At 36.3% G+C, this 12,503-nt stretch overlaps 2 protein-coding genes across 8 annotated transcripts in view; one reads left to right on the plus strand and one right to left on the minus strand.

Annotated features, from left to right (window-relative positions):
- Positions 1 to 12,503, plus strand: part of LOC306874493 (uncharacterized protein) — a 419,619-nt gene that overhangs the window by 215,389 nt on the left and 191,727 nt on the right. The window lies entirely within an intron of this gene.
- LOC306874476 (NACHT, LRR and PYD domains-containing protein 12-like) overlaps positions 1 to 12,503 on the minus strand; it is a 317,288-nt gene that overhangs the window by 155,083 nt on the left and 149,702 nt on the right. For 6 of the 7 annotated variants that reach the window (XM_079424560.1, XM_079424557.1, XM_079424556.1 and 3 more), the window contains 3 exons: positions 8,273 to 8,446; positions 7,887 to 8,060; positions 7,449 to 7,619 (listed from right to left, as the gene is read on the minus strand). In XM_079424560.1, the coding sequence (XP_079280686.1) occupies positions 7,449 to 7,619; positions 7,887 to 8,060; positions 8,273 to 8,446 (519 nt within the window). Of the gene's footprint in view, positions 1 to 7,448; positions 7,620 to 7,886; positions 8,061 to 8,272; positions 8,447 to 12,180; positions 12,355 to 12,503 lie in introns of all 7 variants that reach the window. The other variant, XM_079424561.1, reaches the window with a different exon arrangement.

Consider the following 12,503-nt stretch of genomic DNA (forward strand, 5'->3'; position numbering starts at 1 on the left):
TTGTGGTCTTTTGTTTTTAGGTAAAAACTTTTTCAGACTTTTGAGCTTAGCCGTAACCTGCTTCTTATCTCTCTGCACACCGCAAAGTCGAAGTCTCTCAGCAGTAGTACAGTACACATTGCTGTCTCTGACGGTTCCGTCAATTTGCCGGTTAATTTCTTCCTCTGCTCTTATTAAAATAAGCTCTTTTACTTCTTTGTCGGACCAGTTGTTTCCCCTATTGGTAGACATTATTATTATTATTATTATTATTAACGTTAGCTAAAAGATATGGAGCTAGCTTACGTGTTTTTGGCTCGAACTGACAGGCGTCCTTTGGGTTGTCATGACAACGACGCTGCTTTAGAGCGGCACTGTTTCGCGTTTCATTTACACTGAATCAAAACAGCATTGCGTCGCCTTTGATACTAGGGACTGAGGTGGGTCAGACCCGGCGTATTTTAGGTCTGCTTTTATGCGGCATTGCGTCTTTACACTGAATTCTGAGCAGACACAGATCTGCTTTAGAGCAGCCTTAAATCGGCTGTGTAAAGATGCCTTGATTGTAATATAAATAATAAGCATAATAGAAAATATTATATTTTAAATGGCCATTCATGGATCATAATTATTGTGCATTTTACTTAGTACCACAATCTCTTCAAATTAACTGAACAGAACTGAGCTGAAATGCAGTACAGTTATTTTATTGGTTAAAGTCACACATAAGGTCAGTGGCAGTCCTAGACTTCTGGGGTCCTACACTAAACTGTGTCGGTGGGGGGGGTTAGCGGGGTATGAGTGGTTATGAACGAATGCATGAAACGCATTTGTCCGTGTTTCACTCCGTCTTGAATCGCGCTCGCAGAAAGCGCTTGAGAAACAGTGTCTCTGTATGCTTTCAACTCATTTTTTTAGTCTCGAGCAAGACTGTACGACATTCACGTTATTTGACTGATTTTTCTTTATGTGAATGTCATTCTACACATTTGTAGCTATTAATTTGCAACTTCGACTTCAAAACACGGGTGTTTGATCATTGTCCGTGTGTGCAAATCAAAAGATTCAGCTTTTCACATCAGAGCTGTGAGTGTAAATTTCAACTTACAAATATGAATATTAATATGACAAGTTCTCACCTTCAGATCAACAAGCTCTCGAGTTTAGCTTCTGGTTTACCTTCATAGTTTTTTCTCCTAATATTAAACCACTGACTACACTGTAATCCCAAACAGTTGTACTAGCTCATAACTAATAGGGTCATAACAGTCAAATGTCGTTATGCAGTTGACCAAACTTTAAAGTGTTGAGCTCTGTTGAGATTTAAGCCACTTTAATTGAATAGGGCTCCATATTTTATAGCTAATTTGTGTGGAACGCTCAAAAAGTTTAAAAACCACACAGTAGTGTCATGACGTCATGACGTTTTGGTGGGTGGGTCTTATCTCTCCCTCAGGAAAGCTGAGTCAGCCATCTTGATTTTGCCTTGATGCGGGGAAGTCTTGGCCAGCACGTGTGGATGTGGAACACAGTTTAATTTGTTTTTGTTTGTTTGCAGTGCGCACTTTTATCCCCCCCGCTTCAAACCACCACCACCTCAGTTTTTTTCATTAGTCTTATTGCCCTCGTTTTCTTAAGCGCCGTCTTAGCATCAGCCCTGATTTGGTAAGTAACGCTAAGGTTTTTATTTTATTATTGAATTTCGACAAATAGTCTTACATTTGGAACTGAGAATACATTTGTCCAATGTGCACAGTGAATTATTATTTTTTTTTTTTTGTAAATAGCTTACAAATCCAAGTAATTATAACTTTAGAAGCTGTTGAATGTGACAAATACGTCTTACAATCTTAGAACGATGAAATGTTATCAGCGGGTTTCCTGTATGAACTACATTTCCCATAATGCATGTTTGCCCGGGACACTGACGGTGGAGTTAGGTCCACGAGTCTGAACTCTCTGGCCGGGCCAGAGGCATAACTTTATCCCTGCTTCCCGGTTTCTGCCGGTTGTTGTTATCGCTTTTCGCCGGTAATGCATGTGAGTGCTGTGAGTATACTTATTTCAGTAAGTGTCCGCGTTACACAGTCTATATTTTACGTTGTCGAGCTGTGTGTATGTGTGTACTAGCGTGAAACGAACAATTCTAAACAACATAATGTCAGTGTGTTATCATGATGCTAACCAGACCTGTGTTTGTATTTCTTCGTAGGCTCAAGTGTGTGGTTGTGAGATCATTTCGAAATCATTTTAACAGTTCAGGTAGGATGTATTATGAAATGGTGTTATTAACAATTGGTTTTATTTTGTGTGTTTCCACAGTCATTCCTTTGCTATTTCTTTAAATGTTTTTATCTCAGCTGTGGGGTCAACAGTTTATCACTTGAACCCTTTATTAATAATGACCAATGACCACCATCAGAATATGGAGTAAATTTTAAATTTATAAAATTTTTTAAGTGTTTGCTCTGCATTTGTGTAATTACTATTGTAATGGATATTTTTTGTCCATCTAGGAACAACGTGATGCAAATATGAGACGGGCCCTCGTCCTTTGTGCACTTCCTGTGTACCTGCGTGAAGATGCCTCCAAGTTCTTCAGGACCTGTAACGTAAGTGTACTGCCTCACTATCGATCCCTTTGCCTAGCTATCCAGTCAACTTAAACATGACATCACTCAAAGAACTCTAGGAGAACAAGTGGGGTATTCCAGAGAGCAGGTTAGGTGAAAACTCAGAGTGAATCCTGAGATAAGGGAAACTCTGAGTTAACCATTCCAGAGGGCTGTTCCAGAAAGTAGGTTCAACAAACTCTGAGCCTTACCCTGTGAAGTGAAACACTTGAGTTTTTAGTTGAGGACCCTCTGTCGGACGTGGTGGAGGTGAGCAGCACTTTGTTCATCTGCTCAGCAGGATGTTAGGACACAGATGTTTGTTAAACAACATCTGTTGGTGGTAAAAGCTACTACAAGTTAAAATATCTGCAGAATAAACATTTACTTTGTTTAATATGTAAAATAAAAACCAAAGTGAGGGGCCAACGTGAGAATGTTTTTATTTAATTTTCAGCCAATTTAAATTAAATAAAATAACCTAAATTTAAATTAAATAAAACACTGAACAACATTCAACCACTTCCTCAAAGGCTAATATAAAATAAATTGATGTTACATTCAAACTGAAAATACGACAGCATCTAAAACTCTGTCAGTGATTTTTATTATGGCCGCAGCCAGAAAATGTCTGCTTCCTGTTTTCTCCCCTGTTGCCATGTTGAATCACAGTATTGGAGCTCCATTTATGATGGCTTTTTACTTGTCATCAGGCACAGGCTCAACTCAGAGTTAACATACTCAGAGTCGACTTACCTAACTCAGATCAGCTGTTCTGGAACTGAAAACTCAAGAGTTTCACTTCACAGGGTAAGTCAACTCAGAGTTCAGAGTTAGGTTCAGAGTTTGTTGAACCTCCTTTTGGAATACCCCCCAGGACCTGTTTATGAAGTTCATTTGAGTTGTTATTCTACAAACTGACATGTAGAAATTATGAAAAGGTAAGTATAAAGCATTCCACTAATCAAAAAGTGCCAACCGATGGGTGTGAAACTAACATAAGAAACACATAAAAAAAACATAAGTTTAAACATGTAGCTTAGTTGCAGTATAAGTGCTAAGTGACAGTAATGTCTAGACATCATTAGCATGATTTGTATCCTTGAGGGGCTGAATTCATTCTTGTGTTATGTTTTTTATAGTCAGCAGATGGTCCAGACCTCACTGACACTCCGTTGGCTCTCCTGACAGTCGTCACGGATGACACTACTGATGCGTCCCTCTTCAGCCCTGAGAGCATCTGTATTGTCGTGGAGGATGAAATACTTGTGAGTGCTCCCACAAATCTGGCTGACTCATTTCTCCTGCTCTTTGGGTACATCTATGCACTAGACCTACAGTACCCAAAGAATCTTGAACTTACATTCACATTTATCCAAAAAGTTGTGGTGTGTCTTGAGGACAACAAACCACTGAAAGGGCGTCTACTGACGCTGAAGAATGATTTGTTCAGTGAGTGAATCATTCAGAATGTATTATTTGTTGAGCTGAGTATTGAGGAAGTTTTTTTTTGTTTTTGTTCCCCTCTTTACAAATGTAATTATTTGCCTGTTCTACCTCAGATTTAATACATTGTTAATAGATACATTTCACAACATTGACGTATTGCTAAAAGTTTTTTGTACTGAATAACGTGGGAAACGACTGTTCAATTCATGCACTATACATGTTTAATGTTCTGTTGCCTAATGCCTACCTTGATGCACTACCTTGATGTTTAAATTGATCCAGAGTGACAGTATATAAAGTACATTTATAATGTTACAAAAGTGTATTTTTTTTTATCTTCTTATATATCAAAGAACAGTAGACACAGTAGAAACCAGTACTTTATTTGAATGTTATTTGTGTTTTTCAAGGAACAGTAAGTGCCAAAACGTTTTTAAAGTGTTAAATGGCTCCACATTCTAATAGTTGTCATTGCTGTTGAGGATGGATTATACTTAGAATCTTACTGAATTTTATCATGAATCCTTTGTGAGTTTTTATCATAATGTGAGATGGAGACCCAAAATACTGAATCTACACTCTGCAGCAATGATCACTACCAGAATATGGAACTATTAACACTTAATGTACCTTAAAACAGATTTTGTTTTTATGGAGTCATTTCCTTTTCCTTTTGATTTACTTTATGACAAGCACTTTGTTTTGACTGAGCTCCTTCAATTTGTGCCTTTTAAAAAGCACATTGTGTTGAATAAAAAAAGTTGTTAAATTGTCAGTGTTGTCACTTTCATGTTTTCTAACATTATTACATGATTATAATTGTGTAGTGGGCCGACATGAGTATTTCACTTTAGAAATTATTTTGAGTGCATTTCCCACATTTTGATTTGAAAGTTATTGAAAATTTTGAGTGTATTTTCCACATTATATGAGTTGAAAAATCTTGAAAGTTTTGAGTGAATTACTCCCCAATTATAAGTTGAGGAATATCAATAATTATAAGATAACATTGAGATAATTTAAGGCAACTGTAAATATAATTTTTATTTTATGTAAACTTAAAACATTTAAAAACATCACTAAAATATTTTTGTGTAATCTGTTACAAAATAATTTTTGAGTTCTGTGAACTTATTAGGGTTTACAGTGTAGCCATTCAACATTACAAGAGCTATTCATTTGAACATTTATTAGACTACTTTAAATAACTTCTAATTTAAGTGAACTTAAAACCATTTTCACACAAACCCATTATAATAAATGTCATATTTGTGCCCTTCAGCAAGTAGGAAATATAAAGAAATTGAATAGAAGTTATCAAACTCTAAATTCTAAATGAATAGATGAGTCCTTCAAGCTACAAAAGTTATTGATTTGCACTTTTTTTCTTTTGATCTTTGATTAACAGACATCACAGCAGCTGGTTATTAGGTTTTTTGGCTGCTATCCCTTTAAGAGCTGCCGCTGCTGAACATGACGCAAATCGGTTTTCTTCTGAAAAGTTTTCACCCCGGCTCTTAATGCATGGTTTTTCCTTCTGGAGCATCAGTGAGTGTTTGAATCTTCTGTAATAGTTACATATGAGTCCCTCAGTTGTCCTCAGTGTGAAAAGATGGATCTCAAAATCATACAGTCATTGTTGGAAAGGGTTCAAATACACAATAATGCTGGAAAACCATATAATTTGTGGGACCTGAAGGATTTTTCTGAAGAACAGCAGTTTAACTGTTCAAGACAAACAAGGGACTCATGAACAACTATCACTAAACAAAATAAAAAAATGAAAAAACAGGTTTGGATCGTTCAGGCAACAACACAGTATTAAGAATCAAGGGGATGTAAAATTTTGAACGGGGTCATTTTTTTTAAATTAAGGTGAATTGGGGTAATCTGGGACTTCCAGTGTGTTTATTTCCTGTTCTAACAAAATTTAGTCAACAGGACTTTTACTATAATTTTAGCATGGATGTCATGTAACTGAAATCACATGACTTCATGGGGGTGATTCCACAGAAAGGGGCAGGGCACTTGTCAATCAAGAAGCTCCTCTGGGAATTGCATGACAAGATCAGTGACAGGATTCTGACTAGATTAATGTTGAGGACATACATCTGTCATAAATAACACAATGTTCCTAATTGTTGTCAAATTCTGTTTGTGATTTATTCAATATTGTTCCCCGAGTAGCCCCAATTTTATAGAATGGAGAACTTGAATAACCGAATGAATATTCTGTTAATCAAATTGTTGCTTAAATTTGAGTTGCTTTTTTAAAATGTTAATACAATGTTAAACAATTTTAATAGAGTTTTTAAATTAATTTAAATGAATTAACTCAGTAGATCGTTAATCCTGTGTAGAGACAGAAATAATTTTCCTGATATTGGAATATACATTTTCTTTTCATTTTCATTTTCTTATTGAGATTTCTGTACTTGTCATTTTTTTCATAATGTTCTTTTAAAATTGGTGATATTGTGTTTGGCATGCATAAAGTATGATGAATATAGGCTTTTTTAGGCCTAATACATATGTCCCAGATTACAAAGTGACCTGTCCCAGATTATCAAATTCAAGTAGATTTTTAAATTGTTTTTGTCACAAAAACACTAATAGATGTGGCATGTCTTCTCTGGGAGAAATATCTACATTCTTTCTTCTTGTGTGGTTAGAAAACATCTTAGGGATTTCAGAAAAGTCTAATGTGTTGATCTCATGCGTTAGATCAGGGTTCCTCAAATCTTTCCCTGGAGGTCCAATCTGCTGCAGAGTTTAGCTCCAACCCTGATCAAACTCACCTATCTGTGATTTTCTAATGATCTTGAAGACTCTGATTAGCAGCTCAGGTGTGTTTGATTAGGTTTAGAGCTAAACTCTGCAGGAATGGTCCAGATTTGAGGATCCATGTGTTAGATAGATATTGAAATAAATTGCAGAAATCAAAATTGCAAAAAATTTCCCAGATTACCTGAATTCACCCTATTTTCTCTTGTGGACTATAAATAAACATATTTTATGTGAAATCTTATTCAGGTCAGTACTAAAAAAACAATAACATGCATTTTGTACGATCCCTCTTATTTTGGTAAAATAATTAACATTTCGCAGATTCTGCACGGTGTATGTAAACTTTTGACTTTAACTGTAACTACACACTGCATGCTCGTAGTTTCTTTGAAAAATAGCAATGCAATTGAAGAGCACACACTGCGAGCACAGTAGTGTATCCACGCTCATTTGACTCGCGTCTGGTGCTGAGGCGAAGTGGAGTGCACGTCTAAAAGTCTAATGTTTGATGTGGTCATAAAGACGTTCTGTGTCATATATAATATTCCCATCATCAGCCAATGTGCAATATTGATCTCATCGCTGTGGTGTTGAGTGTAGCTGCTGGTCAAATGTACTCACTTCAGTCTCTTCAGCTCACACACAGGATTCTTCAGTCCCTCACAGATCTCTTTGACTCCTGAGTCCAGCAGACGACTGTTGTTCAGGTTCATCTCTTTCAGGATGCTTTTGGAGGAGAGAACAGTAGCTAGAACTGAACAGCTTTTCTCTGTCAGCTCACAATTATTCAGCCTGAACACAAAAACAGCATTTCAGTCAGGACCACTTTCGTCAAGTATATTTATTACAATTATATTGCATACAGTTAGTGTTGGTGGTATGGTTCTGTTCTGGGCAAAACTCCAATGTAGTGAAGTGTATACGGAAAGAAACAAAAGTCAGATTAGATTCCAGGTTCAGTTGGGTGGAGCTGGGGTGGAGGAGGGAGTTTGATTGTGAGCAGCGATGCGATAGAAGAGATGCTGAAAGAATGGAATTAAATGGAATACATTCACTCACATTATTTTCTCCAGTTTGCTGTGAGAGTCCATCAAAAGAGCAGAGAGTTTCTCCCCATCCAGATCTCCTAATTTATCTTTACTCAGATCCAGTTCCTTCAGTAGTAATGGACTTTTACCCAGAACTCCAGTGAGATACTCACACGCTTCCTTTGCAGCAGGACTTTTCAGAAACCTACAGGAAGCAGATAAGGATTTCAGATCATTTATATTTTTACATTATTTTTGCCACTAATTCTGTTGTGTGTCTGTTGTATTTCTCTGAACTGCTATTTAATTCCAGTTCATGTCCTATTCAACAACGCTGCATTTGACCCTTCTATCCATTTTCATACAGCTGATTTCACATCTGTGGTTCATTTTGAAATATTTGAAGGTTTTTTTCACCTGATGGTCTTTAATGAACAGAGTCCATCCTGTAGTAAATCACTGAGCTGCTTCACTCCTGATTGTCCAGGATCATTTCCTGTGAGATCCAGCTCTATCAGGTGTGAAGGGTTTGATCTCAGAGCTGAAGCCAGAGCTTTATAACCTTCTTCAGTGATACTGCAGTCTGAAAGTCTATTAAAAAAAAGATGTTATTCTTCCTTATAACACAGCTTGTCACACAAGTACATGTTCTAGACCAGGGGTCGGCAACAGTGGCACACAGAGGGATAATCGCTGGCACGCGAGCAATAGGGAAAACTGTATACTGACGTACATTTTGATGTAATAACTTCTCATAGTCACACAGCCTGTTAGGAGCTAGAAATACTATTAAAGTGTGAGAATTAACTTGTGCTAGTCCAGGGGTTCCCAAACTTTTCCATTCCACGATTAGTTTTAGTTACGTTTTCTTATTTGCGAGTCGCTTTGGACAAAAGTGTCTGCTAAATGACAAAAGTAAGTTAAGTAAGTAAATTTCTGTCTGAAGTATATTGGTCATTTCGTGAAAAAGTGTTTATTTAAAAAATGAGACATGTTTATTATTTTTTACAGTTATTTCACAATTATTTTAATTATTTTATTTTTAAATCATATAAGATTTCCCTTCATGCTGAACGCGAAAAGAGATATCCAAAGACGACGACTCCAAAAACAAACACTTGGCGTCTAAATGACAGCACGTGCTTTAATGCTTGATTCTTACAACCTAAGAAGTTTCCCAAACCTGAGTAGTTCTCGCTCAATTTCACAGTTAGGTATAAACGGTGGCACATTAGAAATTGTAACTTTTGTTGAAAGCGAAGCCAGCGGTGAAATAACACAGAAACACTCCGCTCTCAATCAACCGACCAACCAAACTCTGCTCCTTCAGGAAGATCACAACGGCCTTGTTCATGCGCGAGGCAGAAACTATATTCTCAAATCCAATTTGTTCACCAACCGGGACAAGTACATCTTCCACTGATGCATCAGCAACAGGTACACACCTTACTCCATGACGGAGTGAGAGAGAGGAATCCCACCCGCTCGAGTGAGCCTCCATTCTCATACCCCGCCACTAGACAACCAAAATCAATCAAACTAAAAAAATAAATAAATAAATGAAAATATATTCTGTATTTATCCAGCGGTGACGAGGGGTGGGGGGTGTATTGGCACAGTGGTTAACCAGAAAAATAAAAAATGGCACGTCATGCCGAAAGGTTGTCGACCTCTGTTCTAGACTGAAGAAAATGTAAAATATGCACTATGGGATTTTGTCCTGAATGGACCCTTTTCACAGTATAGTTGGGTAAAGTTCTATATTGGTGACGCAAACTACAACAAATGCAAGTTTTGCATTTTCATTTTCCACAATTGCAAGAAGAACAATCCATGATAGCTTTTCTGTGACTTTACAAAAGAGAGAAAAAAAAACAAAAAACAAGAGTCAACATTGACTGCATTGGTCAGAACAGAGAAAAATGTCTCATTTGACATCACTCCCTCGGCTGGTGTATTAGAAACACTCACACAACAGCGTTAACTAGTTTTCTGTCATTTAATGCCAAGGGAACACAAAGCGCAGTGTTAAAAATACATGTTCTTTTCTTGAAATGAAAATATAAAAAAAAGTTTTATGATGCTAATAACTTTGGAAACACATCATCACAGGTTGTGTAAAGGGTCATGACCTCGCTGTCACCACTGTGCTTCAATCATAAAATTACACAACCATGGCCGGACATATGTTTGTTTGATTTGTTCAGTTAAATACCAGTCAGAAATGATTAGACACATTTCCACTGCGGACACAAGGACTAAACGGGTCAGCCGGGGCTAACAGCTTCCAGCTAAGAACTTCGAGGCCATAATCAAACAGCATAAACTAGCATTTATGATTATTTCACATAGAAGGTCACACATATTGAATTGCATCTGTGCTGATTCATTTATGATCACATGACTACTTTAAACAGCTCCATCAAGGCTTTAGCCCCAAAGAGCACACATATAGAAAGATAATGATAAATTCTCGTCTCGTTTCTGTACAGAGGATGATTCTGTATTATATTCATGTTTCACTACATTATATGATCTGAAGAGTTTTGAGCACTCTCTCCCATCTCACTGCCATCACACATAGTGGGGCGGAAATGTCATCAAAATGATGTTAAAAAATATAAATAGCCATTTAATGAGTTTCTGTTTTTAATAACATATATGCTATAGGACAGAGATCCTCAAATCTGGCTCACGAGATCTACTTTCCTGCAGAGTTTATCTCCAACCCTGATCAAACACACCTACCTGTGATTTTCTAATGATCCTGGAGACATTGATTAGCAGCTCAGACGTGTTTGATTAGGGTTAGAGCTAAACTCTGCAGGAAAGAGGATCTCACGAGTCAGATTTGAGGATCCCTGCTATAGGAGTTAGTGTATCACACAAACAAGAATCCTGTTTTTCTGAATATCTGCACAAATCACAAATGTACAATAAACAAGTTACTCAGTAACTTTCAGACACAAATCTCCATTTTATAAACAGAACAAACAGCAGAACCAGTTCCTCAGTGTTACATGGACCAGTAAATTATTACAGTCGTTTGCAAAGTTAGTACTTTCATTTTTGCAATCATTTAATATTTCTACATTACTAAGTTATAGTTATACTTAACAGAATTTATTCAAAATTCATCTATGGATTTTGTTGATAGTGATACTATAGTATACTCATCAAAATACTGTTCATTCATTTTCTCAAAACTTTGTGTTGTACTCTTTCATGTTGCTCCTTTACCCTAGACGGGGCATAACTGATTGAATTTGATTAAATTTAATAATCTGGCATAAGAGGACACTGATATGACCCGTGTTGGGGAAAGTTACTTTTAAAAGTAATGCATTACAATATTGCATTACTCCCTAAAAAAGTAACTAATTACGTTACTTGGCTACTTTTTATGGAAAGCAATGTGTTACGTTACTTTTGCGTTACTTTTTAAATATGAGCAGGGCTTGATTGTTTTTAATACAAGTTCTAATTATAGCAAATATAAAAGCCCTTTCACACCAAAAAGTGTAATGAATAAACCTCAGGATGAAGGAGGAGTAAATTCACGTCTGTAAAGTAGAACGCAGGAGAAGAAGGTTCAACACTTTTCAGCAATAAAACACAATCAAGCACAATTATTAGTTTATCTAAAGTCATTTTTGCTTATTAGTCTGGTTGAACTGAATCAAAGATCAGCAGCAAAGACATTAATAAAATGGGATTAGATACATTTGTGTTATTTAACATCTAATTATTGAAGGTTTGAGTCATATTCTGAGTTTGCATTTCACGGTTTTAAATCATTTTGATGAATACTAAATCTGTTTTTTAGTGAGTGCGATGAATTAATGCACATCTACATTTAGTCTAGAACTACAGTAAGAGCATGTTCACAGCGCACTGTCAGTCAATTAATGGGAGAAAAGTAACTCAGAAATTCTCTTGTAAATTAAAAAGTAATGCGTTACTTTACTAGTTACTTGAAAAAAGTTATATAATTAATTGTAATGCGTTAACCCCAACACTGGATATGACAATATATATATATTTTATAATACTAATACAACTTGGAGGATCATAATATTGATACTAACTCATGATCGGCTCACATGTAAATGCACTTTTCTCTTAAGCATGTGACACTGCAGACTGTATATTTCATTAAATTGTAGCCTTTTGTGAATTGATAACTGCAAGTCATATCACAATTCTGAGTTTATTTTGATTAATTGTAATTGTGTGAGAAGTGTAACAATATTTTCAAATTTATGAAACTGTGGTGGGTCACTACAGTCTGGGTAATTAATGGGATACACTTTTAAAATACTTACTTCAGCTTTTCCAGTCTACACTGTACATTTTCAAACAGAGTCACGATGATCTTCATTCCTGAGTTTCCTAGTTTATTCTCACTCAGATCCAGCTCTGTCAGATTTGAAGGGTTTGAGTTTAGAGCTGCAGTCAGAACATGGCAAGCTCCTTCTGTGATACAGTTGTTATTCAGACTGCATAAAGAGAAAACAGAAGATGAAGTAAACTTCATTTCATAAACTTGGTGAAAAACAACATCTGACTCTGAAACACTGTGAAAGGGATGGATTTACAAACTGGATTAATGAAATATTCTTTATAAATAAATTGCCTGCATATAATT

The sequence above is a fragment of the Barbus barbus genome (genome assembly GCF_936440315.1).
Source record: "Barbus barbus genome assembly, chromosome: 9".
Classification (NCBI taxonomy): domain Eukaryota; kingdom Metazoa; phylum Chordata; class Actinopteri; order Cypriniformes; family Cyprinidae; genus Barbus; species Barbus barbus.